The sequence below is a fragment of the Sturnus vulgaris genome, chromosome 2, assembly GCF_052056855.1.
Source record: "Sturnus vulgaris isolate bStuVul1 chromosome 2, bStuVul1.hap1, whole genome shotgun sequence".
Taxonomy (NCBI): domain Eukaryota; kingdom Metazoa; phylum Chordata; class Aves; order Passeriformes; family Sturnidae; genus Sturnus; species Sturnus vulgaris.
This window is the reverse complement of record NC_142244.1, coordinates 20,423,652-20,450,318: the sequence shown is the minus strand read 5'-3', so window position 1 is coordinate 20,450,318 and position 26,667 is coordinate 20,423,652. Positions and strand designations below refer to the sequence as shown.

Here is a 26,667-nt window from a genome sequence, read left to right as displayed (position 1 = left end):
CAAACAACTTCCCAGGAAATCATTTCAGTTCCTAAAATATGTTTTCTTCTTGGGAAGCCACAGAGCTGAAGTGAGGCTCAGCTTCCAAATGCAGATATTGAATGTAGCTAAATTTGAGTCATATCATTAAAAATAAAATTCTCTCTGCTCCACAATAATTTCTTTTCACTGAGCAGTGATATTTTCCTCTTTAAGCCAGCTGTAAAATTCCACCAACTCCAATCTTCCCAGCGTTGTATATAACGGGAATAAACATATTTACTCTTTGTGATGCTGTGTTTGACAGAGTCTCTCCCTGATTATTCTTGCAGTTTATCCAGGTTCAGGAGCGTGAAATGTTTGCTGATTCATGGCAGGATTAGGATGTGCTGAGGAAGCAGTGCTGGAATTCAGCCTTGGTGGGAGCAGGGATGTGGCCAGGCTGGCTGATGGAATCACTGTGTGTTCAGCAGGGACACAGCCTGTGGGAATGCTGCTGCTCTGAGATATGCAGAACTTCTGGGTATTTTATCAGATTTTTCTCACAGGATCGAAAGCTTTAAGTGTTCCACACATTTAAAAAGCATTTTCCAGCAAAAATAATAGAACATCTGAGTGAGTGTGTGCCCATCCTATAATTCTGGCTGGTTTTGCTTTTCCTGAAAGCATGGTGCCAGCTCTTCTAGAGCTATCACCTGTATTGGTTCTCCTTACTCTGCTCAGATTTGTGAGGTTGAAATTCACTTTTCTTCATCAGTTTCAGGGAAGAACTCTCAGGAACTCATTTGGCTGCTGTGCTGAGTCACTTGGCAGGTGGTTTCGTGGGGTATAAATCCCACTTCACTCAGGTTATCAGGGAGGCCACTCATCATTTTTGACATGTCAGGTGTTTAAATTCATGACCAGAAGCTCCTGCTAAGTAGGATCAGAGATATTTTTCCACCATTTACAAAAGAGCCAACCCAACCTTGAAATAAAAAGAACTGGTGAACTCTTTAGCCAGCCTTTATTATCCAAGAAATACTGGTGCCTTCCACTGGTGTGTGTCTGATTAGGATGTGCTAAGTCAGCCCTCTTTTGAGTGCAGGAGATGTCCTTGTAATCAAAGATCTTCTTTCTTTTTGAAATGGGGCTTCAACACAGGAATTAATGGATTATTGAGGTATTAGTACTAAATTGATACTAACTAATTATTCAGGTACTTGGGGAGAGCTTCCTCTCTGCTGAGGAAAGCACTTTGATTTGTCAGCTGTTAAACTAAAATAAATAGTATTTGTACAGCATCAATGTGCTCCATTGATTTGGGCTTTTAATATCTCAACTTTTTCAGTGTTTCCCCTCTCTAACTGCACTGCCAGCTGTCTCCCCACTCGAAATTATACTGTCACCAGTTCTGTAAACACCAGAGAAAACCACTTTTATATTAAATTCTTTTCCCCACATAAGCGGTCGATGGAGCTGGTAACCAAGTTACTAAAGAATCAAAAGCAGAGGAGCTTTTAATTAAATATAATTTGGCAAGGTGCCCAGAAATTTCCCTGTTGTGGGAGTGGAGAATGACAAACAGAATGAAGAGCTGCCACTGCTGCCTTTCAGAGTGTCTGGAAGATGTATTTGGTTGGATGTGCAGCTCCACTACCAAATAGTAATAAAAAAATAAAAATGCACAGAGCTGCTCCAGTGCCAAGGTGACCTTGTGCAAGTGGTTTTTGTAAGCTCAGGATGGGTTGTGATCAGATTTCACAGAAAGCAGAAGAGTAGGATACAAACCAAAGCCCTGCATGGTTTTTAGGGTGTTGTTTAAAGGTCAGAAGCAATTTAGTGCCATGAATTTCCCCTCATTTACATCAATATCAGGCATGCCACTTTATTTTATAATTATCCCTACTTGCATGTGGGCTCATTAAATCATTCATGTGCTGCTGGTAAGGTGGGATTCTGTCAGTGTGGTTTTAGGTAATGTCTTTGTTTTTATGATTGTTGATTTTGTAGAAAGCTTTGCCATAGGTGATTCAATTTTTGGTCATCCCTGGCTTTTCTTGCCCACACATTGAATATCTCATGTTGATAGTTTCAGTGCATCCTCCCTTGCTGTGTTCAATGTTGTGATTTCAGGTAGATCTTCCCTGCCTTTAACCAGCACTCTATTTGTTTTGAACTTCTAAATCTGCTTTTCTGTCTTCCTTTCCCAAACAAAAGGGAAAAGAGAGAGATGTCATCTTTCTCAGTGATGATTTTTTCATATTTCATGTATTTTTTGATTCATTTTTGCCTCTGTATTAGTGCCAGAATATCTTTCTCAGTTGTCAAAGTACTAAAATCCCTTATGGAGCAATGAAATGACTTGAACTAAAGCTTCTTTCCAATATTTATGGAAATATTTGATACAGAGCATTTTTTTTCCTGTTCAATTCTTTACACTTAAACTCCTTGTTTGTGAAACTCTAAAGCACCAAGCCCTTGTGTATTCCACAAGGTTTTAGTTCACTTTCTCTCAGTGACACCTTTCTGTGCCCCTGATTTCTGCAGCTGCCAGGTCACACCAAACTCTGATTTACTCTGATTATTGGGAGGTTTATTTGTGTTCCAAGTGCTTCCAGGTAGGAAATCAATTTCCTTCTGTGTTTGTACAACACTATGTAAATTTGCAACAATATATGAATGTTTTCTAATGACCCAGCCCTGAGGAAGTTAATAGGTCACATCAGAGCTGAGCTTGATGTGTTGTGTTCAGAAACACAGGGTTTATTTAAAGAAAAACAGGAGTTGGAGTGGAGAGATGAGCCCAGACTGCAAATTTGAAACTTGCCCTGGGCTAAATAAAAGTTATTTTTTTAAAATCTATTATCTACCAATGCTGATTTAAATATGAATGCAGTTCACTTTGGTTCTGATTCTGTTTGAGATCCTTTTAAACCAGATTTCATTGGTTTTCCTTAGCAGAAATTTGCTCTTGATGTGTTTGCTTAAAACAAGACTTGAGAAAGCCCATCTGCATTCTCCAGGCTCTGTCAGCAATGGCTTCTTCTTGGCTTCAGGCATTCCTGTGAAGAGCATTTTCCTTTGCAAAACCATGGAATTTTAAACACACATTGGCCAGTGTGTAAAATACAGTACCAAATGAAGTTAGTTTTATTTTTTTCTGAGTGATCTATTTAATTTCCCTGCTTGATCTCACTTTTAAAGCTTTATTCACATCTTTGTGTCTGGGATTAATTTGACTTGGCACACTGCAGTGTCTCTGTCTCCCAGGAGCAGCTGATAATTTACAATGAATTTCTTTTTCCTCTTCTCCCTATGACTTGTAGCAAAGGTTTTTCTCTGTAGAACTCTGAATAATATGCAAAGAGCAAAAATATTTTAAGAATGAATAACTGAGTTACCTGTGATGATTGGAAACTCAAACATGACTCACCTTGTAGTAAATCCAAAAATGTTATTTACCAGAACATCTTTGGTTTGCAGCAAAGAAACCTTTCAATAATGAATGGTGGCTCTATCTATGTAGCTGAACAGAAAATATTTGGCTTCAGTGGAACAAGGAGTTGACAAACGTGTGTTAATTATATGATAAATTAATCTTATAATTCTGTGCAAGAGGAGGAAATGTGTTTTATTTTAGGTATAATAATGATGTAAATAAGAAAAATCTGCCATTTGGAACTGACTTGTGAAGGATAATTTGTTATAATTTTTTGTTAAGTGCCTGTTAATTTTTGGAAAAGGCTGAGGCTGATGTGAGTGCCTGTGTGTTACTGGGCTGGTGAATGTGAGCTGGAGCCAGGGCATGTCCCTGGCTGTGTAGATCACCAAGTGTCCTTTAATCACCTGCATTTGTCAAGGAATTGCAAAGGAGGAGTGGGAGGAACATCAGTGTTATCATAAAATCATGGCATGGTTTGGATTGGGAGGGACCTTAAAGCTCATGGACAGGGACACCTTCCACTAGCCCAGGTTGCTCCAAGCCCCATCCCACCTGGTCTGGAGCCATTCCAAGGATGGGGCAGCCACAATTTCAGGATGTACAGCAGTTGATGTACCCGTGGGATGTTGGAGAAACACAGTCCCGAGAGGGAAAGTGAAAGCAGCATTGTGGCATCTTGTTGATGGGATATCTGCTCATGGTTATGGGAATTTTGGGCAGGAAAAGTGGCACGGGGACAAGACTGTGGGTTGGACTCTACTAAAGCAGGCTGGATTTGTTCCCCCTTTAGTGAACAGTATTGTCTCTGTCCTCCTATTTATATCCTAAATGCTTTTTGTCCTTTCATCAATGTTGTGAATACCTGGAACAAAAGACCAGTAATAATTCGTTTCTAAAATCTACGAAATGAACGAGCAGTACTTTTAGTAAAATCCAATTATGTACCATCATGTATTAGTAGTGGTAGTGGTATTCTCATATGCTAAAATCAATGGCATACCCTGTAGGCATGTCTTAATTAAAATTGGAAATATATATTATTTTAGCCTGGCTCGTGCTCACTATTTTAACTCTCTCCTGAAGTTCCTGATTATTTTCCTGAGTGAGTATAAAGTTCAGTCTCCGAATAAACCCCATCCTCTAAACTGCTCAGTGAATTGCACCTGACAGCAAACAAGGATTGGCAATCCAGAGGGAGTTTGCAGTAAATCAGGGAATGTTCCTGGGGCTGTCAAAGGCTTCCTCTCTCCCAGAGTTACCTCCAGAGCTCGAGTGAGTGTTGGCAGCAGCAGAGCTGAGAGCAACCAAAAAAGTGTCATGGATGAAGATCTACGATAAGCACAGATGGAAAGAGCCAGATACAGGAAAGAAGACAAAGCAGCTGGGGGGTGGAATTTTGTCCCTGGTGAAAGAAGAAGTGAATGGTGAAGAGCTGTGGAACAGCATAAAAAATGAGATTATGGCAATGGCTGATCAAGTTTTGTGTTACCAGGCCAAGACGAAGAAATAGAGGTGGAAAGTGCTGGAACTTGAAGGGGGGAAATTGAAAAAGAGATTGAAGAGGTGGACCAGAGACAGTTGGTGTTGAAAATGGAAATACAGAAATGCCTGGGTGGGGTAGGAGTGGCCAGAAGAGTGTGTGGAGAAAAACGGAGTTGCATGGCAAGGTAAGAGAAATCTGAAGTGTAGCACTGGAATTAAAGATGTCAGTGCTGAAAGACAAATAATAATTGAGATCACAAACACAGAGGGTGAAAGATATTTGGAAGATTTACAGAGTGCCCAGAAGCCAATAGATGGGCTGGTCCCAGAAGAGGTTCCTACAGGAAAGAGAGAGAGAACAGTGGAGTTACTGGAAATGCAAAGCACTTGGTATCTTGGCAGAAAAAGGGAGAATATGAATTCTGGGTGTCAGAAAAATCTTGGAGGAATTCCAGCCAGACAGGAGACATGATAAAGGCTATGTACACGTGATGAACACATGAGCAAGAGTCTCCACACTTTATTTGTAAATTCTCTTGAATGAGGAAGAGTAACAACACTGTCACTGATGGAAGGAGGATTTAAGTCACTTTAAAGCAATGTCAGAAACTGCCCAAGAAATTCTTTTGAATTGAAGTGCAGTGTCAAGTTGTTGGGATCTGAATGAAAAGGGGTGGTGATGGAAATGGAGCCAAATTTCCATCAACTGGGAAAACAAAGCATGTGGGCTTTGGAAACTTGCTTCAAGGGTTAGGGGATGTTGAGGTGAAGCAAAAAGAAGCATGGAAAAAAAAATTCTGGAAAGCTATACTTGTAAAATTTAAAAAAAAGGCAACTACTTCCTATAGAAACTTTTATCTTAACTGACTCCAGTTACAATGCTGGAATAGAGTGAAAACCTGTGAAGGAAAGGAGGTGTTGGTCTTTAAATACAGATCATCCCTAACACTGCTTCTGTAATTTCTACTGAACTGACTCTAAATTGGATGGACATGTTCTTTTTGGAGGAATAAGTGAAGATTTTAAATTGATTTCATTTTTATTTGAGCAAGGCCCAGATGATTATTTCTTATTTTAGTCTCCTGATGCCAGCTGTAGAACCCTGGTTCCTTTAGAATCAGAGTCACAGACTGGAATGGGTTGGAAGAGACTTTGAAGCTCATCCTGTTCCACCCTCTGCCATGGGCTTGGACACCTTCCACTATCCCAGGCTGCTCCAAGCCCCAGTGTCCAACCTGGCCTTGGACACTTCCAGGGCCAGCCACACTTTCTTAAGTATGTGAGAATAAAGAATTCAGCTGCAGAGCTGAATCCTCAACCTGTGTAAAAGTCAGTGCTAATGGCACAGGTTGCTCATCCGTGACAATTTCTGGCCCATTAATGCTGCTCTGCATCCCTTCAGTACCTGGGGCTCTGTGGGAAAGTCCTGCCCTTCGAATTATAATTAGTCATGCCTAAGTTATAATTAATAAAGTTGCAGGCTGCTGGTTACTTGGATCACAGTCATTTGCCTGCGGTCATTTTTTGTGTCCTACTGAATGCTGGGATTCAGTGGGACAGCAGAAGAAGAGCTGGGTTATCTACATGAGTACTTAGGTGGAAAATTGATATTTGGGAGAGGTAAAAAGCCTTTGAGGTCAAAATAGGTGATTCAAGCCATGGGCTTTGAAGAGCTGTCCTTAGAAATGTAAAAAACATTCTAGTAGTTTTTAAAGATAAATTTTACATCCCCGTGATCCGTCTATTTTAGTAAAATACGTTAAAATTAACAGATCACTGGAGGACTGAAGTGGAGCACCTTCGTTGTATTAAATTCCACATTTGTGTTTTACTTATTCCGTGACCAAGATGTGGAATTGGAAAAAAAACCTCAGCAGGAATCCAGGCTCCCAGATGATGTCCTGCACATCTTCCCCAAACTTGCCAGCGCTCCCTCTGCAGTGGTGCCTTAGAGCTGAAGGAGAGCTGCCGTGTCTCAGCTGCTTTGTCCCGTGGCAGGACACAAGGAAAATGTCCAATATATGGAGAATTCATTTCCTGGGCTCTGAGCTGGGGCTCTGAGCCCTGCTATCCGTGCTCCTGTAGGATCATTCCGGGCATCTCCCAGCTCGGCGCGGCCCGGCCAGGGGATGTGTTGCTATCTTCGTTCACATTCCCTCCCTTCTTTTCTCTTGGTTTGTTTTCCACATGACTGGGAAACAATTGCTTCTTCCACATGGAGCCCTTCTCCCATTCCTGGGAAAATAGCAGGGAACGGGGAGCATTTGCATAATCGTCTTTAGTGCTATTGTGGGCGGGCTTTGGATGCCGGCACGGAGTTGCAGACTGGCCACCTGTCCAGAACAAATGAACTTAGCTTTTGTATAACGTTATCTGGTTTTCCACAGTGTTATTTTTGTGTAATGAATAACTCGATTAAAATATTATAAAGCCTCATCATTCAGTAAATGTTTGTGTTGGGTTTAAATCCCCCCCTTGCAGGGTTGGGGAGGGGGACAGAGTTTCCTCTTTCTCTGTTAGCACAACTATATTTTCAAGCTGCCTCTGACATAGTTTTATAACTGCCTTTGTGAAATTATCCTCATGAATATTAATTAGGGGTGTGGGAAGAAGAAAAAAAAAAAATCAACCCCAAACCTCAAAATGATTTACATTCATCCTTGTATAAATGATAAATTAAGTGTTGTCTAATGTTTTCTAATGGTCCATTTCACCTATGTAAAACAATTAATTAAACAGTTGGCTTCTTAGGGAAGGAAGAAGAGGAGGGTGCTGAGGACACCCTCCCTGCCAGGGCTGCAGCACGAGAATTAAGCTTGTTCACTATTCACATATTTGACTTTTGCGTGTCTCAATGTTAGTCTTTGATCTCTTGTACTCCTGTGACTGAAATCCTAAAAAATGAATTCTAATTTCCCCTTTTAAAGGGGAAAAAAAAAGACCATGTGTTCCTACGTGCAGGTTTGGGGCTTCTGCCAGCCAAGGTGTGGGAAGGGCAAACTCTGGCTACCACATTTTATTGCACCTCAACCTTTGCCCCAAGACTGAGTTTCAATTGCTGTTATGAGAAAGCAAAACAAACCTTTCCATACTTTCTGTTCACCATAAATAACATGGAGGTTTACCTGGACAGCGAGATTTCCCTATTGCCCATTTTACTTTCATATTTCTATCTTTTATTGCCTGTATTAAAAAACAACTAGCCAAAGTTTGGCCAAGTAGTCATCACTAAATTATGAACCAGAAGGACGTGGTTTTATTCTTCCTCTGCATTTCTCTTTCCCAGAGCAGTTAAAGGTAAGAGCTGCATTGACTCTTAAGCACATTAAGGGTGCACAACAATATTATTATTATTACTATTATTGCTATTATTATTATTATTGTTATTATTATTATTTTAACTGTGCTTTTGAGCCGTTTCTCAGTTCTGCAGTGGCCATGGCATTTGTGCTTTGCTGTTTGGTGGCAGCAGATAAGAGGATGGGAGTTTCTCTCAGTCAGCAACTGCTCTTGCAATTACATTCCTGAGACAAGAACATCCACCACGGGCATTGTCCTACCTTGTTTGGCTTCTGCCTTGTTCCTGGTGCACTTGTCCCATGGATTGGGTCCAGAGCTCCTCCTGCTCTTTTATTTCCCTTACTCAGCAATCACTTAGAAATGCTTCTAGTGAACATTGTACCTTACTGTGATTGATCTACGTGTCAGGGATGTCAGCTTTGGAATATTACTGGAATTACTGTTGTTGGAGTTTGTTCTGGAACTGCACAGGAAGAGGCTGATGTGTCCCTCACGTAGCTGTCAGTCAGCAGTGTTGGTTTAAAACATACTTGGAATATCTGCCAAAAGAATCTACCATGGATCTTTTGCCAAGGGATAACATTAAAATCAGGCAGTTGTGTTTTGCTGGACTAAGAAGACAGTGTCAGTATAGGCAGCGAGGAATAAATATTGAAAGTCTGTAAATTAAGAAGTTTAAAGCCAAGTCTTCCTGTTTCAGCAGTTAAAATTTGCAGATCCTTTTTCATTTTGTGTGAATGGATGATTTGTATATGTATTTGATAAAATTTTGAGTGCTGTTACTATAACCCAGTTTTAAAAAAAGAGCTGTTTTGTTTGATTTGCTACCCCTGCTATAGTTTGTAAACCCTGAGCCATTAAAGGTGTGTTTTCTCTGCCTGAAATGTGGTGTTTAGAACCCAACAAACCAGTGAATTGGAAAATGAGGGCATGCTGATAAATTTGACATTTTTAAAAATCTTCTGCTGATCTTTTTCCTGCTCTGCCTATCTCTCCTGTAATAACTGGGAATCGATTTCACATTTTATACTCTTGCCCACTGAGTGAAGACCTGCAAGTTGCCTAATTCGTAGCCCAAGTTTCTGATTTACAGCTGTGGATCAGCACAGTGTTTATAGGGGCAATTCTGCAGATATGACTGAATTTGGAGGGTTTAAAGTGGGGCTGTGGAGTGCAATCCGACCCCTTTGGCCATCACTTATTGATGAGGTTTCCTAGGTTTTCCAGTTGTCAGCTTGCTGATGGAGCTCCAAGATGTAGGATGTTATGTGGGTATGGGAATCTCACTCTTTGTTTTCTGATTAGGAGCCTGACCTCTGGTACCTCATTTTAACATTAGAGCAGACTCTGGTGAATAATGGTCTGTGTTGAAAGTGCATCCAGCTGGAATTGTGTCTTGGGATGGGGGTAGGGGGGACTGGAATCTTTGGATGCCATCATGAAGCAATTAGACAAGCTACTTAATAATTTATAGCTTGCTGTCTTAAGGGTTGTAAGCGTTTTGACTGAAGAGGGTTTTGTTTAACCTTTCAGGGCTCTCTGTGAGGCCGAGATTGAGCTTAGAAATTATTTTCCTTTGAAGAGTGACAGAGAATCCCGAACCAGATGACTTTGTCATCTATTAATTAATGCTTTGTCTTGCTACCTAAATATAAGGGTTTGCTCAGCTCTCTTAGAGCTTCAGTGTGTTGTGAATACAGAAAAACCTTTGGGAAGCAGAAAGCAAACAACAGGATTTTTTTGCAAATCTTGTTCTTAAATTCTTTTTTGTTGAATTGGCTTGTGACTTGGTGACTTTTTAGCGTTCTTTCAGCTTAAATATTAAATATAATATTTAAAATAAATACAGTATTCCCTGGGGAAAATGTAATGCTGGGGAAGGGAGGAAAGCAATTGCATATCTACTAGATTTCAGTAATCTTGGAGGAATTTCAGTATTCTTGGTGTTTATATGAGTGACTTAGGAATTATATAGACACCTTCCAGTGAAACAACTAGTAATTTAGCATTTAACAAAAGAGTGATCTGTCCAATCTTTGGTAACCAAAGGAAGAAAGCCCACCTGGGTTTTCAGATGCAAGAGAATGAGGGGCTCCACTTACCTGGAGATGTACAAAGGAAAGGAATAAAAATAAAGTGCAAAGTTCCTACAAACACTGTCTGTAGGAGCTGACTCCACTGGCTCTTCTAGAAATGTTATGAAATTAAAAAGTTAGGAGAGATTTCTAATGATAGTCTGCCAGGCATTTGTCTGGAGAAGAAAAGACTTGTTAAATATGTTGCTGATATTCTTGGATGTGACGATTTCACCTCCTGTCAATGTGCAGCTGCTTTAGATATATAAATATATATATTGATATATGTTTAAATATAGTAAATATACACATATAGAAACTGGGAGGTATTTTTGATGTCAGGTTCAATAGTTTTTTGGGGGTTTTTTGGCTTATTCCCATTGTTGTAAGGAAACAATCCAGGGTTTGTAAACCCTGTAAATCCAGGATTCAGACATGTATTTTCTTTCATACTGCTTTGAATTCAAGTCTGAAGAGTGGCACAGTTTCCTGAATTACAGTGTGGATTCATTTTTCTCTACATTATTCTGTGTGTTCCCTTTTTGCCATCAGGCTCATCTTCACTTTGGAGGAGCTTCATTACACAGCATCTCTTGCAATATGAGTGTTAAATGTCATTGTTTTCTCCTAAAAACTTTCAAACTTCCCACTTTATTTCTCCTTCCTCACCCTGTGAGTGTGCTTAATAGAACCCTTTGGATAAATTTGGATAAACCCTTTGGCTAATGCTATTTCTACTCTAAGGGCTGGAATCTGCAGTTTCCCCCTTCCCTCCAGCTCATCTGCTTCATTTTTAATAGGAATAATTTGTGGTTTTCTTGGGCAGGGCTATTCTTGTTGGAATAACCTTGCAGTTGCTAATACTTATCCGTGGAAATTGTGTATTTTTTTCCCCCCTTGTATTTTTTTACATCCAAGGCTTAAAAATAATATCTACTGATTTCTGCAAAGTGAAAGTTGCTGCTTGATACAAAATCCGAATTCTCAGTGCTCATCAGGGCTTGACTTTGGGTGCCTTATACTCGATGTTCTGCAGGGTGAAATAGTGCAAGTGCTCTGTAATCTTGGATTAAATTAAGATGCTGATGTGCTGAGGTCAGTGTGGTGGGGACTGACATGGTCTCATTCCCTCCTGGGCTCACTTCGTTTGCATTATGTTAATCTTAGCATGTAATTTCTTGCCTCAAACTTGAATTGTTGTTGCCATATTTGATTTTGGGAGGTTTTGGTCTCTGTCCTTCTGCCTGGCCTGATGTTACAGAGTGCTGACCATACCCAAGGCTCTGGTGCTCCCAGAAACCAGAGCAGAAAAATCTACTGCAGTCTGCATTTCTCTGATTTAATTTGCTGATCTGAGCTGTCATGGAGAACTTTGATTTATCATCGTAGCAAAACCTTGTTCTGAACAAGCTGGACAAAACCACCTGAAGTGTTGTCTCTTAACACTCGTGTGTGAAATACAAACCTGTTTCCAAAGAACTCATTTCAGTCCTGCTCTTGGCTAATTTTATGTCAATATATATTTGTTACCAGCATGGACTTTGAATTTCAGGCTTCTCTGGTTTATTTTATTAATACATAAACAAACTTGTGGCTCAAGAGCTTCTCTCGTAACTATCACTAAATAAACAAATAAAATATTACCTTTGCTGTTTTTTAAGCATAAGAACCCAAAGAAATTTGGTCCAAATAATCTTAGTTTGATAGGATTTGAACCTTTCCTTTCCTAAGGATAAGAACCCAAGGAAAAGTTGGTCCAAATTGTTTTAGTTTGCTGGGACTTCAGTCTTCCCTTTTTTTTTTTTGGGGGGGGGGGGCGTGGGGGGGACCTGCCCTGGAAGCAGCTTGGGAATTTTCCAATTTTGAAAATAGAATAAGAGCACCTTGCAATATCTCTGATGAGAAATTAGCCCAGAGCCCATTGAGGGAGCGGGGAAATGTGAGGATCTGAGGAGGCCTCAGGGGGGTTTTTTTGTGTTTCACCTCTGCTGCCGAGCAGCTCCACGGCCCTTGTGCCTTCCTTTGGGGCACGGCACAGCCCCGAACAAACCCCACACGGGCCGGGAGGCTCCTGACACAAAGCGGGGGAAGGCAGAAAGTGCCCCGCTGCCGAGGAAATGTACCATATGCTTGCCGATGCCGAGCTGCCAGACTCGGCCCCTTCGCCATTGTGTCAGCTCGGTGCAGGCCAGATGGTTCCTTTCCCCCGGGCTCGGCCTTTCCCCAGCTCGTTCTGTTTGGCCCGTAACGCCAAACCCAGGAGTTTCACGCGTGAAATAGATGTAGAAATGTCTGCTGCAAAACTTCCTCCACGTGGAAGCTGGACTTAGCGAATGTTGGGCGTGAATTAATCCCTGTTTTAAGCTCCCGAAGACAAGCTTTCCTTCTCTGTCTGTGTTTTCTGGGCAGAGACTGGCTTGGTGATTTTTTTGTTTTTCTGAACTGTTCCTGTTAAATTCTTTGTTAAATGAGCAGGAAGAAATTTCTTTTCTTTTTTTGTCTTTTTTTGTCTTTTTTTTTTTTTTTTTCATGTGAACAAAGTCAAACTGAGTTGGACTCTGATGTTCTTGGCAGCTCTTGTAGAGTTGGCTTGCCTTCTGACTTCAGAGAAAAATTGCTTTCTAATAGACTGTTTTTCCCCTTAGTGAGTGCTTTGGCACCTGTATCCTGAGTTGTGGAAGGGTTTCTTTTTTTTCTACAGATGTTTGAACATGAGCACAGCCTTTAACATCTTTGCATTATTGCTGCCAGCTTTTCTGTCTTGTTGAAAATAGAGATTTTTTTTTCCTAAAAAATAATAGCCTTCATTTAAAGTACTACTATATTGTGAAACAGCAAATTTACCCTCTATTAAAGACACTTTAAGATGGCTAAAATATTACTTAAAGTTTTGTATTGTTTGCATGACTGTGTCCTACAGCCTTAAATTTTGCTTTCAATCTCTGCTACTGTTTGATTTTTAAAGGACAAAACCAAGCCGTGGCAAATCCCTGGAAATATAAGGCAGTACTTGAAAGGTTTAGCTAAAGGAATGAGGATGTCACATCCTGTGTCCTGTAGGATATATGAGGTGTTAAGGAATGTGCTGTGCTCTAGGTAATATTGTTTTTCAATTCCTGCTTCAGGGTTAATGTGGAGTCTTGGAAAGGTGGGAAATTTTCTGTGGTAAATGAAGGGAATGAAAAAGGCTGCAATCCCTGGGAATCACTGCTGCTTGTGGAAAGCTGGATGTGAGCATTGGAGCCCCCTTGCTTGGGAATGTCGGTATCAGTGATCTCCTTTAGATCCAGTTTAATTATTAATGGTGATTCTGCTGTGCTGCATTCACCTGGGATCTTCTCATGGCAACCTTCGTGTGGCTGCCCTGCTACTGTGGGCATTGTTTACTTTTTCCTATGGGAAAAAAAGCTTTCCAAGAATTCTAGGATTTTCAAGGATAGAAAATTGACTTGTTTTAATGGCTTCTTTCCAAAGAAATAAACCTGGGAAGGGGCTCAGCCTGGAGACAAGGAGGCTCAGGGGGGCCCTTGTGGCTCTGCACAACTCCCTGACAGGAGGGGACAGCCAGGGGGATCGGGCTCTGCTGCCAGGGAACAGAGACAGGAGGAGAGGGAACAGCCTCAAATTGCTGGGAATAACTTGCCCTTGGCCACACATGTCCTGAAATTTTTTGAGGTTCCCACTTTCTTCTGTATTTCCCTGCAGGACACAATCCCACCATTTTTATGTTCTTCTATGAGTGTGTATTCTCCCTAAAAAACACTTAGCTGGAATTCCCCTCACCTAGGAACAAATAAATTATTTGTTCTTCTGTTTCTCCACTGAGATGATGAATTCTCCAGTCCCTTTTCCTGCATGAAGTCTCAAAACTTCACGAACCAGAGGAGTAGAGTGGCTTTGCTGTCTGCTGACTTAGAATGCTGAAAATTTTGTTCGGTACAACTGTGTTCTTACTTTTCTCCTCCTCAAGCTGCCTGATCAATCCAGCTGTTACATTTAGGAAGTCCAAACCTTTGTTTTCCATAACTGGATCGTGGTGCCAAAATTCCTTGGCGGATGGAAGCATGCACACTTGTCTCTCTGATTTCCAGGGAGCACTTGGATTGTTTGTTCAGCTGGAAGAGCTGTCCAGCCAAGGTGAATCATCTTCATTTGTTTTTTAGAAATTTAGGTCTCTTTGTCTTCCACCCTCGACATTTGTAACTGTACTTTTAGTGCAGATTTAGAGGTTTAGAACAAATCCAGACTGTCAGGGATTAAATTCCTTGGCTGTTGTAGTGTTTGTGCTGCATTTAATTATTTTACTATCTGAGCATAACTAGGTGAGCAGTGGCAAAGCTTTCCTCAAAAAATCCTGAAATGGGTTGGGTTGGAATGGATCTTAAAGCTCATTGGCATCAAGGACAAGTTCCGTGGAGAAAACAGAAGAGTTGAAACCTTTGGTGGTGGTCGTGGGGCTTGTGGTACTGTGGTGGGACCAGTGACACTTGAAATGTGTGACTGCAGCACCCCAGAATTTCTTTTCCATGCCAGTATGTGTTCCCTGAGGTACTTGAGGGAGAGGGGCTTTGCTAATTAGTCTCAAACTGCATAAGTTTATAAAGCTGTAGAAACCGACTGCCTGTGCACAGTTTTTATTATCCTCTATTAGAGGGGTTGATTTCAGCAGGGCATAAAGTAAACCTTTAGGGGTTGGTGCTGAACAGAACTGACAAGAAATACAAATTTTAAAGTTATTTAATTAGTGACTAGTGAATTTTGAATAGTGATGATGCTTTCAGAACAAAATTCGTTCATGTGAACTTTGCCAAACAGACAAAATGCACCAAACCCCTTAAAAATATGGCATTGTGTTTTCAGGGTGATTTTTATTTTTATGATGTGTACAATTAAATTTATGCCAAAACCTGACTTAATTGCGGGTTCCATATTCTAAAGATAGACCAAGCTCAGAAGCTAATTACCAAATTCAAAATTAATTTTAAAGCTTCTACATGGTAAACTTCAGAGCAGTAACATTTCCAGTGTTACAAAGTGATCAATAAATACTAGGTGAAGCACAGCCAGTTTCAGAATTATCTGCCAGCTGTTTTAGGGAGGGAAAAAAACAGCTTTGTGCTCCATAGAGCGGGAACTGTATCAGTGCTTTGTAATCATGTGAACCTTTAATTAAGAAGTTCCCACAGAATAAGAAATGCTGACCTGCTGGAGAATAACACAGGGCAGCTTCAGTGGCAGCACTGTGGAGAATGAAACAGATTCAGAAAGGTTTCTCTCAAAATAGTAAATCTTTAAAAATGGAATCCTCTTGCATGGCTTTATTTTAAAAAAAACCCTATACATGCTGTGGTTTTATTAATTGTGGTCAGTGCCAAGTCCTGCAGTGAGGATGAGAGAACCCACAGTGTTGCAGCCACGACTTGTTGGTCTTAAATACAACGTTTTGTAGCTATTTGAAACAAGACAGAGAGGTCACTCACCATTCCTGGTTTATTCTGTCTTTCCCTTTGTAACTCTTCCAGTGCTCCCCTGATTTTTGACCTAGTTCAAACATTTTGAACTGATTCCATGAGGCAAGTGAGCTGGTTAATATGGATTTTTAATCCATAGTTGAGACTTTGCTTAGGAGATCTTATCCTGGTCCTTCTGTTTAGTAGAGCAGTGGCTGCACAGTGTTCTCCAGTTAAAAAAATATTATGGAAGGTGAGATTATTGCCATCCTTCATCAGCCACCCAAGATCTGAATTACAGGAAATTTGGGAATTATTGCTACACTCCTCACATGTTACAAAACTGGCAAGTACCTGGTTTTGGTCTCACTCAGCAAAACAGAACTTGTGGAGGTAGTTATGGGGAAGGTGAGAATTTGAGAAGCTACACTTTTTTTGTAGTCCTAACAGGGCCTTTGCTTTTCCCCAGGGCTCCACATCATGATCCTGTTGTCTGTCTTTCTATCCAGCAGCTCAGAGCTTCCATTTGTGTGGGGGCAAAGGGCTTATCAGCATTCCAGGAGTCCTTAGAGTCACTTTTGGTGCTTGTTGAAAGTGATATTTCTTAGCAGTTGAAACAGAGAAGAAAAACCCAGTCAATCTTTCAGTTTCAGAAAGGGATCTTAAAAATCACCACATTCCAACCCCCTGCCATAGACAGGGACACCTTCTCCTATCCCAGCTTGTCCAGCCTGGCCTTGGACTCTGCCAGGGATCCAGGGGCAGCCACAGCCAGGAATTCCTTCCCAATCTCCCATCCATCCCTGCCCTCTGGCAGTGGGAATCCATTCTCTGTGTCCTGTCATTGCCCTGACCCATGTGCAGGACCTCATGAATTTCCCTGTTTTAAATTTTAGAAGATCTGTCTGAAGATCAAGGTCCAAAGTTATTAAAAGTTTACCTGAAAGTTAAAAATTAACCAAAAATGGTATTGTCTCGTGCAGTAGGGTGGAAAAGAAATATATTTTATAAGGAGCTGTGTAAAGCAGTGGTTCCCCATCTGAAATGCAATCCAGGACTTTGGTTTATCTATTAGGAGTGGGATTTGCTCAGGAAGCACAGCCTTTTGAACCAAAAGACAAACAAACTTCTTCTCCAGAGCTGCTAATGTGTCTTTGGCTCCAGGGAGAAGTGATGTGGTGGAAACCTCCTGATATCTTGTAATACAACCTGAGGCTCTGCCCCTTCCTGAGGTTTTCATAGGGACTTAAAAGAAAGCCAGCTCTGAAAAAGAACTCTTGAGTTTATGTAGAGCAGCTTCACAATCTAGGAAAAGTTATTTCAAGTCTAAGAAAGAATAATTTTAGATGGTTTAAACAGGAGCTCCTTGTGTTTTGAAAAATAAAAATCAGTCTTCTGCCATTTTTCAACTTCAACGCTCAAAGGTGGGTGGAATTTTACTCAGACTTCTTTACTTGGTGCCTGGAAAGCTGGGGGATTTTTATTTGCTTGGATTATTGTAATTCCTCAGTGGTTATAGAGGTAAAAATTGTGAGGAGAGAGTCCCTAAACTTCGGGCTGCCTGAAATACACTCACTGGATAAATACTGGATGGTGCAGTAAGAACATCAGCACAGACATTTTTTAAAGGAGTCATTTAGCAAAAGGCCTTAAAAATAACCTGGAATGTTTCCAAATAGCAACATATCCTTACTGTAGCAATTTAAAATGTGTAATTTAGAAAGGGAAAATAATTTCTCCACATGAATACTGAGCTTGGTTGGTGTAACTGGATTTATTCTGGTTTGTAACCTGCTCAGCGTTGGAAGTATCTGTGATTAGCCACGGTGCCACATTATGGAGATTACAATTAATTTTTCTTGATACCTGAAATCCTGAAATTTGGAAGCCAAAGGCAGGAGAAGAAGCAGTTGAAAGCTTAGTAAAGTATGGTCTTATTACTTAAAATCTGTCAGAGTGTTGATAATAAGGGAAACTCATAATAAGGCAGAGAAAGAAACTTCCAACACTGGTTTTGTGCCAAGCAATACAGAATATGAATCCCTGGGTTAGCTATGGATCCCGGCCTGATGAAAGGTCAGGAATATAATAGGTTAGAGGATATTTTGATGAATAAATCTGAAATTGGCTCCAGGTCTAGTCAGCTTGGCTGCAGTGGATTTATCCTCTGATCATTTCCTGTCTTAGCACTGTGAGTGTTGTCTTTGAAAACTGTGAAACCTTTGGAAAAAGGGACAAACTTAGTGCCAGGGGTTTTTTTTAAAGGAGGGCTGAGAGAGGAAAAGTTAAATTATATCTCATTCAGGTTGTTTTGGAGAGAATTAAGATGCTGCAAATGAAGCAACAGTTTTAACAAATGAACAAAGTGAATGAGAAGAGCTCTGACGTTTCCTTTGCTAAATCTGATTGCAGGAGTGCCTGGGGTGATACTTAACTGCTGTACATGAATTTTTTAGCTTCCCACTTTGTTTTCTTTGCTTTCTTGTCATGCTTCAAATATCTGAAAACAAAAAGAGAAATGATGCAGCTTGGAACAAAATTGTAAATGAATGAATGAATGAATGCCCATATTTTCTGGAATTGGAGTCATCTGATAGTAGGAAGGAATATCCCATCTTGAGGAAGGAGAAGCAGCATGGGCAGGGATGCAGCTTCACCTTAGATAAACAGCCTTTCTTCATGTTTCCAGGGAATTTTGCAATTGATGCTGCAGGCACATAGAAACCTCTTTTATCTCTCACTTAGCCATGTTAAAGGCAGTGCAGATCAACAGCCAGGGCACCTTTTGGAAAGTGCCAGGATGTACTGGAGAAGTCCATGTGCTGCCTGTTCCAGGGATTGTTTTCATTTTCGTTTGTGCTGCTGCCTAAGACCCTGTGTGAGCTCCCAGCACAGTAATTGTGTCTGACAGAGCTTGTGTTGTCAGCTTGTGATGCAAATGGGGCCACGTCACATCCTGCCTGGAATCCCTGCCTGGAATCCCTGCCTGGAATCCCTGCCTGGAATCCCTGCCTGGGTCCCTTCACTCTCATTTAACCATTATTGCATCTAGCTCTGGTAAATAAAACATCACTGTAATGACTGTCCCAGACTGGGGTGCTGATACTGAATGGTTCTGCTGTATTCCAGAGCCAGAGTTCTCACCTCACAGGCTCTGTTGCATTTTCTGCTCCCTTCTCCCAGTCCAAATGTTTCCAAGAGATTGGTAAGGGTGTAAAATATCTTCCAAGTTACTCCTGAAGCTTGTGGGGCAAATATCTGTGTGATTGCTAAAGCTACCTCCTGAATTTTTAGCCCCAGGCAGCTGTGTTTGAGTGAGTCAGGCTCCCTCAAGCTGTGTCAAATCTCACTTTTGAGAAAAAAAGCTGAGAGCATTGGGGAAGTGCCTGAAATTTCTTGTTTTGGACACATCTCATTTCTTCATTTTCATAGTAGAAGCATTCTTCAGAATGTAGACGTTTTGCATTTTGGTTGTGTGGGCGTTTTTTGTCCTTTATTTTTTTGGAGGAGTCTCTGTGTTGACGATTTCCCTTCATCCTCAGCCAGTCCTCACAGATTACTTCATTCATTTCACAGAATATTCTGAGCTGGAAGGGGCCCACAAGGATCATCAGTGAATGGCCCATAGAGTCTTGCTGTCTTCCAGCTAAAAATACGGGTTTGAAAATATCTGGTATCAGTCCAAAGGCTGTTTTTACAGTGGCAGGAGAGTCTTAGTGTAGCTGTCAAATTTTATTTTGGAAGAACCAGCAGTACTGAAATAAAACAGAATTTTCCACGGTGCCTGTGCCTCACAATAATGACAGTGGTACAACATTCCCAACACTTTTTTTTCCCATTTAAAAGTAAAATAAAGCAAAGCTCTCTTGCACATAAGCAATGGATGGGTCTGACAATAAGAATTGATACATAATGAAACTGTGATTTTTTTTCTTGCTGCTGATGGAGAGTGTTAATTCGCAGCTGTTGATTAGTAAAAGTGGCTTCCACACTTCCATGAAGTCAGTTTAATTGGGAGTAACTTTGCTTTTCCCAGAGAAGAAGCAAAGTAGAGATGCTGAAGCCTCTCTGTGGAGTGTTTGCCTGCCAGAAGAGAACTTAGCAAACAGAATAATAAAATTAAAAAAAATCGTATCAGAAAGCTGCTGTGATAAAGAGAAGTGATCAAAATGATGCAAGATGTTGAAACCACCTAAATGACAAGCAGCACTGAGTTTGCCTGCTTGATAGTTCCAAATCTCAGTGTTACATCAGCTGTATCTGTCATGATTTCTGCTATCAATAATAGGTTTTTTGGGCATCTGCTGTCATCAGCACCTCTCAATTATTATTTCAGATAAAAACCTTACAACTGCTTTGGAAAGTACCATTAATGTGACTTTTTAAAAGTCTTCTAACAAAGATATTTTAAATTTGGGTCATCTCTCTCTTTCCTTTTCCAGTGGTGATTCCTTTTGTATGTATTATAGCAAATATTTTAAATTTTTTTCCTCCCCAATACCAGTCACAACTGGCTTTATTAGAAAATATCAGTAAATAGACTTGAGGTGAGGTCTGGTGATAGGGAACATCAAGTAGGAGCTGGAGTCCTGGGAAATACAAATCTGAGTGTATGTGAAATTGTGCTGACTTTTTCATGGAAACCAGAGCTGCAGGAGTGTTTGGACAACGCTGTCAGGGATGCACAGGGTGGGATTTTTGGACTCTGCAGGGCCAGGAGTTGGACTTTGTGATCCTGTGGGTCCCTTCCAGCTCAGGAGATTCCAGGATTCTTTTATCCTCCCTGTTCTCTTCACTTTTTTGAGTGGTTTTGTTGCCGAGCTTGTTCAGTTTGGCAATAAATGGTTAGTCCCACTGGGTTTATGGTTTATTTGCTGACATCAGTGATAGGATTTCTGTGGGCAAAAATAGCTTTATTTATCCCTCTTGTGACTTTTTTTTGCGTCTTAATTTTGGCAGAGCTTGTCCTCAGCTGCCAGTGAGCTTTTTTTTTTTTTTTTTTTTCCTGTTTGTGAGTGTTTGTTCAGCATCTTGAGGCAGATCTTGTAGTGGAGTCTTGAGGAAGAAGGGGTGGAAACATGGAATTGGCACCAGGTGGAGGTATCTCATAAAGCTCCAAATCCCATCACAAATTGCTCTGCCAGGCTTAGAGGAAATGTTATTTTTCCTTTTCTCTGGGATTTTTAAACAGCTGCCTAATGGAATTTGCATTGTTTTAAAAATATGAGGGAGCATGACTTTGCTACTAATGATCTATTAGCATCATTTAATTTTTTTATGTGAACACATTGATTAACTCATAGCTTGGTGATAAATTTTTACTGCTGTGTGGGCTGTGAGACACGAATAAAATCTTGTGCTGTTTGAGCTACTTCTGATATTTTTTCTAGGAGTAATTAAAAGGTTGTTGCATCCTAAACATGGTATGGAAAGTGTAAATAAATAATACAGGGCTATGCCTCTCTTTGAGTGGGTCAGAGGTCAGATGTCTCACCCCAGGCTCTTCCTCAGGATTGCTCTTCCCAAATACTTCTGGAGGATTGATTCTTAGCTGGAAAGGGAATTTTCACCCAGGTTTCCACTTCCTTGCTGTGTAGACTAAAAGCCTGGAGGGTGTTTCTGTGGTGATGGTTCTTTGGAAGAGTAACAGGATGGTTTAGGTTGGAAAGGATATTCAAAATCTTCGAGTCCAGCTGTTGTCCCACCACCAAGCAGTGTCCCCAAATGCCACATTTCTCTATTCTCTATTTCTCTATTTTCTCCAATCCAACTTAAACTTCCCCTGAGGCTCCCCCAGATCCTTTCCCAGCCCCTCTATCCCAGCCTAGAGCATTCCTTGGGATTGTGGTTCCCCAGCAGGAGCCCAAACCCAGGGATGCTGCTCAGTGTTCACAAACTCACCTCCAGCTCCATGGTTTCCACAGTGTCCATCGTGTTTTCCAATTGATGGCACCCAATTCCAAAGTGACCTACTGAGAATGGGATCAGCAGCCAGGGGAGGGGTCAGTGTGGCAGCAGCTCCCCTTGCCTGTGTGGTTATAAATGAAACCCTGCTGTTTGCTGACCTTGAATATGAAAATGTTGTTATTGATTTCCTGAGGCCGTGCAAAACCAAACGCGGGGACTGAAGGGTGCAATTAACATTAATAATTAAAGATGAGCTGCATTTATCCATCTCTTGTCTGATGTAATGCTCTGAGTAATGGGGCAGATCTGAGCTCCTGCAGCCCTGGATGATCCGAGCTGGGCATGTCGGGGTGGGCTCATAAATGAGCAAATCTTTCCTGGGTTCCTGATCCAGAAAAGTACAAATTGGGGTTCTCACAGATGGGACAAGCCCAGCCCTTTCCCTCCCAGCATTCCCACCTCTGAGTCTGCCATTGTACATTTGTTGGAGCTGTAGATTGTTTGCTTCTTTGGGTTTTCCTTTGTCTGACATAAGAGCAGAAATGGTATTTTAATTACCTTTTTAAAAAAAAAAAACTTTTATTTTTTTCCCTTCTTTTAACAGAGCATTCAGAAGCTGGCTAGCCAATACTTAAAGAAGGACTGGCTTGGGATAAGAGCTGAGGAACGAAGTGATTATAGGTAATTTACCAGTTGGATATCTCAAAATTGCTGTATTTATCATTTCAATATGTCTCATTATTTTCTTTAACAATGAATCACTGCTTTTCTGCAGTTAATTTTTCTTTTTCCTTTGTCGTAGAGCATTGCTGGTTAAAAAAGAAGCTTTGTTTTCCTGGGATTAGTGTTAAATAGATGTTTATGACTTGAATATTTAGGAAGATGGGAGAAACAAAACAGCTTGACAGCACAACAACTGTAATTTGCATCTGTTTGGGCATTAATGCTTGTATCTGAATATAGATTTTAGTAAATAACTTAAAGGTTAGAGGGATAAGTGTGTGGGTTTTTTCATAGGAAAATACAGGAAGGGATTTCATTTTATGAGGCTGTTCTTGGTGAAGATCTAATCTGACAGCAGGGAGGAGGCACAGCAAGAGATGGTTGTTTACAAAACTTGATTTCATTAACATGAGAGGTGGATAACACATGAAATCACAAATAACTCAGTTGCTGAAGGCCTTTGAACAGCACCTCCTAAATATTTGGAATAAGCTTTCAGATGCTTTGTTTTAATGTCATCTTTGTGTTCCAACAAGTTTTATTTCAAACAGGAAGAAATTGACAGATTTGTGTTTGAGACTTTCAGCGCTCTCACATCAGTTGTGTGTTTAGAAATAAACTGAATTATCAGTCTCAAGTGCACATAAAACACTCCTGTAACACCCAGCCCCTTCCATGCCATGAGATCCCACAGTGCCAGGGATCTTCTCCAGACCCCTCCCTACCCATCACCAAGTGCTGAACCCAAAATGTTTGGCAAGAAGTTGAATGACAAGACAGGAACAGGCGGGAAAATCTTTATTTTTGGTACAACTTCCATTAAAAGCTTTGTTAAAAGTGGAGGTATTTGCTAGTTCAGCCTAAAGGATTGTGCTTTAGATTTAGTTTCAAAAGCAGTCCTTGGAAAAATGTGTGCTGCTGTCACATAAACTGGCCCAGGATTGTGATCCTTGTGGATCCAATTCAGGAGATTCTATAAATGTGACTTTTCAGTGGAACACCTGACCTCCCTTTCTTCCTTCCCACGCCCTCTCTGTGTTTCATTATTTTAGGAGCATGTATTCAGTTTGGAAATCACTCCTAGAAGGCACCATGCAGGTGGCCCAGTCCCGACTCAATATCTGTGAGAATTATAAAAACTTAATTTCTGAACCAGCCAGGAGTGTCCGGTGCTTTAAGGAGCAGCAGCTGAAAAAGGTATTTGTGCTTTAATAAGTCCTTTAAACTATTGTCATTCTTACTGAGGAGAAAAATGGTTTTTAGAAATCTTCTATTGTGGCACTTCTAAAATAGGTACATCTTACAGATGTACAAATCCAGCTTGTTGGAGAGGGACTAAAATTCAGAGAAAAAAATTTGTTATCCCAAATTACAACTGCTAGGAAATGAACCTTCTAAAAATGTGGTACCAGTTGGTCCAACATGTGTCAGCAAATCTCACACTGTGCTGTAGAAATTGCATTGCATTGGGTTTGCTGTGACAGTTGCAAGTGGTTTTTGTTGGGAAAAGTTCTGATTTTAAGAAAAGGATGATCCCTCTGAAACCTGAAGGAATGGCTTGAGCAATCTCCAGGAGGGAAAATGTGGATTGTCCAGCCACCTCCTGTAACAGTATCACAAGTAAGTGCTCCAAAAGCTGCTTTAATTATCTGTTTAATTATCTGTAATTATCCCTGCAGAGAAAATAGTGTAGTTCCAGTGAGCTGGATATTAATTTAATTGCTTGTTGAATTTGAAAGTCATTTATGAGGGTGACACAGAGAAGCTGTGGCTGCCCCTGGATCCCTGGAAGTGTCCAAGACCAGGCTGGATGGGGTTTGGAGAAGCCTGGAATGCTGGAAAGTGTCCCTTGAATGACCAAAAAAATCCCCAAAACCCAAACAACAGGCATTTTAGCTGTCCTTGTTACAAAGTGACAAGAAAGTCCAGAAGTTAGCTAAGTTCTGTGTTCTCTGGCAGTATTTTGTAAAATATTTGGTTAGAAATTTAAATAATGTTCGTGTAATGTGAGCTCTCAGTTTCTGAAACATGTGCAATGTCTGTTTTGTGAAAGAAAAATTAACTTCATTAATGCTGTTTTATTGTCCTGTGGAATTTTATTTTCATGTGAAGCTTTCCAAAAAACGCTGTGGCAATTTTATGGTATCCTTACTGGTAAATAATTGTACTTTATTCTTCTGCAAGTGGTGACAGTTCAGTGTTTATGAGTCAGCAGCAGAAGTGGGATCTTTTAAAAGTCACAGAAATTCCTTTATTCCTGCACTTTTGAATCAGCAGAACAAATTATTCCAATTATCAGGGCAACATTCTGGTTCAGAGTATTCTAACAGTGATATGCTTTTCCTACAACATAGAATTATCATCCACTTGGTGGGATTAATTTTCCTACACAATCAGTTGATTGTTTGACACAGTGCAGTCTCTCACCCTTCGCTTTGAATTCCCAAACAGATACATAATGGACAGAGAAATAATTGTTCTGACCTCCATTCAGACAAAAGCTTATCAAAATTAAAATTCAGTCAGCAAAATCCTTGTAAGGTTTCATGGGAATACCCATCTAAAGTGGCATCCATTCTCCTGACAATTTTTTATCCTACAGGGATACAAACCAAGATTATTTAACTCTTCTCAAATGATCTTTTTAACAACTGGTGTTATTTGATATTTTAATTCTTTGATGCTGGCAGGAGATTTTAGGGATCAAAATCCCCAGTGATGTTGTAAAACCCCAGTCCTTTTCACAGGCTTTTAGGTCTTTGTCAGCCATCTGCTATATACAGATTTTTTTTACCTTTCATTTTTCAATGATGCACACAGAGGTCTCCAAAAATCCAAATTCTGCCTTCCACCACTCCCCAAACCAGCCTCTAGGGAATGCACCCTCTGGAACCCATTGCTTTATTGGTCTGCACACATCAAACAGTGGCTTTAGTGGGAATTTTTCTGTGCTTTATAGCAATTGGACAGCTCCAGGGAGAGCAGGATTGTGTGCTGAGAAGACCAGCAATTCCTGTTGGCTGCCACTTTGTTTTCTCCAGGAGAATGGGAGTTATTTTTGAGCAATGGAATAGGAGGAAGTTAATGTTGAGTTATTGGATTCCAGCACCTCGTCAGCCCTGCAGTGCTCCCCAGGGAGGTTACATGCATTAATAATTAGTGTAATGAAGAAGTTGAGGTGTTTTGGAGGGGTGTTCAGCACCAGGACACCTGGAATGAGGGGAGCCAGGGGGATGATGATGGTGTGAGAAGAGCTGGGACCTTTGGGGTGGTGTTTGAAGGACTCAAAGGCAATTTGGTTTCCCTGAACTCACCCCTGGGTACTGCTGGAGCCTTCACTGACCACATCCAGCCTGGGATGTCTGTAATTAAATGGAAATCCACTGGACTATCAATCTCCTGTGTGCTTAATCCAGTTTGGGTAAAAGAAAATCTTTAGTAATCTCTTCTAAAAGAGACTTTTAATTCTAGACATTGATGATTCACATTGGTTTTCTTACCTAGATCCTGCTTAGCAGAGACCCTTTCCCACTTTGTTGGGGTTTTTCTTAAGCTGGCAGGGTGTCTGAAGAATTGCTGAATATAATCATTTCTCTTTCTGTTGTGTTGTGTTTTATGTGGCAGCTTTTGCCTCATGTTTTAAATTTTAAAGCAAGAAAGATTAATCTTTTTTTTTTTTGCTATCACTTCCAGTAGGTTGCCCTTGGATTTTTCCCAGTTGTATTCCGATGACTTCAACTAATTACAGCATCCAAAGCTTTCAAAACTTTAATGTTTAATTTGTGGGTTATCATAACAGTTTAAACAGCAGCAGAAAGAAAGGAAGAGAGAAGGTTTTATGTTCTGATCAGTTTTAAAAGACCTGCATGAATAATTGACCAGGAGTGACTTGAAGACTGCATCCTTCCCTATAAAATGCCATAAAAAGCAATGATGATAATAATATTTGGATGAAAAAAAAAAAAAGTAATACTTTCTTTCCTGAATGCTTTTTTTTCAGTGTGTGGACCAGCTGACAAGGATCCAAGCTGAATTGCAGGAGACAGTCAAAGATTTAGCTAAAGGCAAAAAGAAATATTTTGAGACTGAACAGATGGCTCAGGCGGTGCGGGAGAAAGCTGATATTGAGGCCAAGTATGTTTTTATAATGGCATATGTAGAAATAATTGCAGCCCCAAAAAAGCAGATTTGTATTAGTTTTTGCACTTGATATTTGGCTTTCAACGAGATTCTGCCAGGTTTCCTTTGCATTTTGCTTCTATACATTTTTGTAGCTATTTCAAGCACACCCTGAGAGGAAATTAGAACTTGTTTGTGTTGGTTTGTT

The 26,667-nt window shown here is 40.5% G+C and overlaps 1 protein-coding gene across 2 annotated transcripts in view; it reads left to right on the top strand.

The window, feature by feature from the left end:
* FCHSD2 (FCH and double SH3 domains 2) overlaps nucleotides 1-26,667 on the top strand; it is a 117,056-nt gene that overhangs the window by 37,654 nt on the left and 52,735 nt on the right. For both annotated transcript variants that reach the window (XM_014888716.2, XM_088158627.1), the window contains exons 4-6: nucleotides 22,222-22,298; nucleotides 23,393-23,537; nucleotides 26,341-26,474. In XM_014888716.2, the coding sequence (XP_014744202.1) occupies nucleotides 22,222-22,298; nucleotides 23,393-23,537; nucleotides 26,341-26,474 (356 nt within the window). The remainder of the gene's footprint in view (nucleotides 1-22,221; nucleotides 22,299-23,392; nucleotides 23,538-26,340; nucleotides 26,475-26,667) is intronic.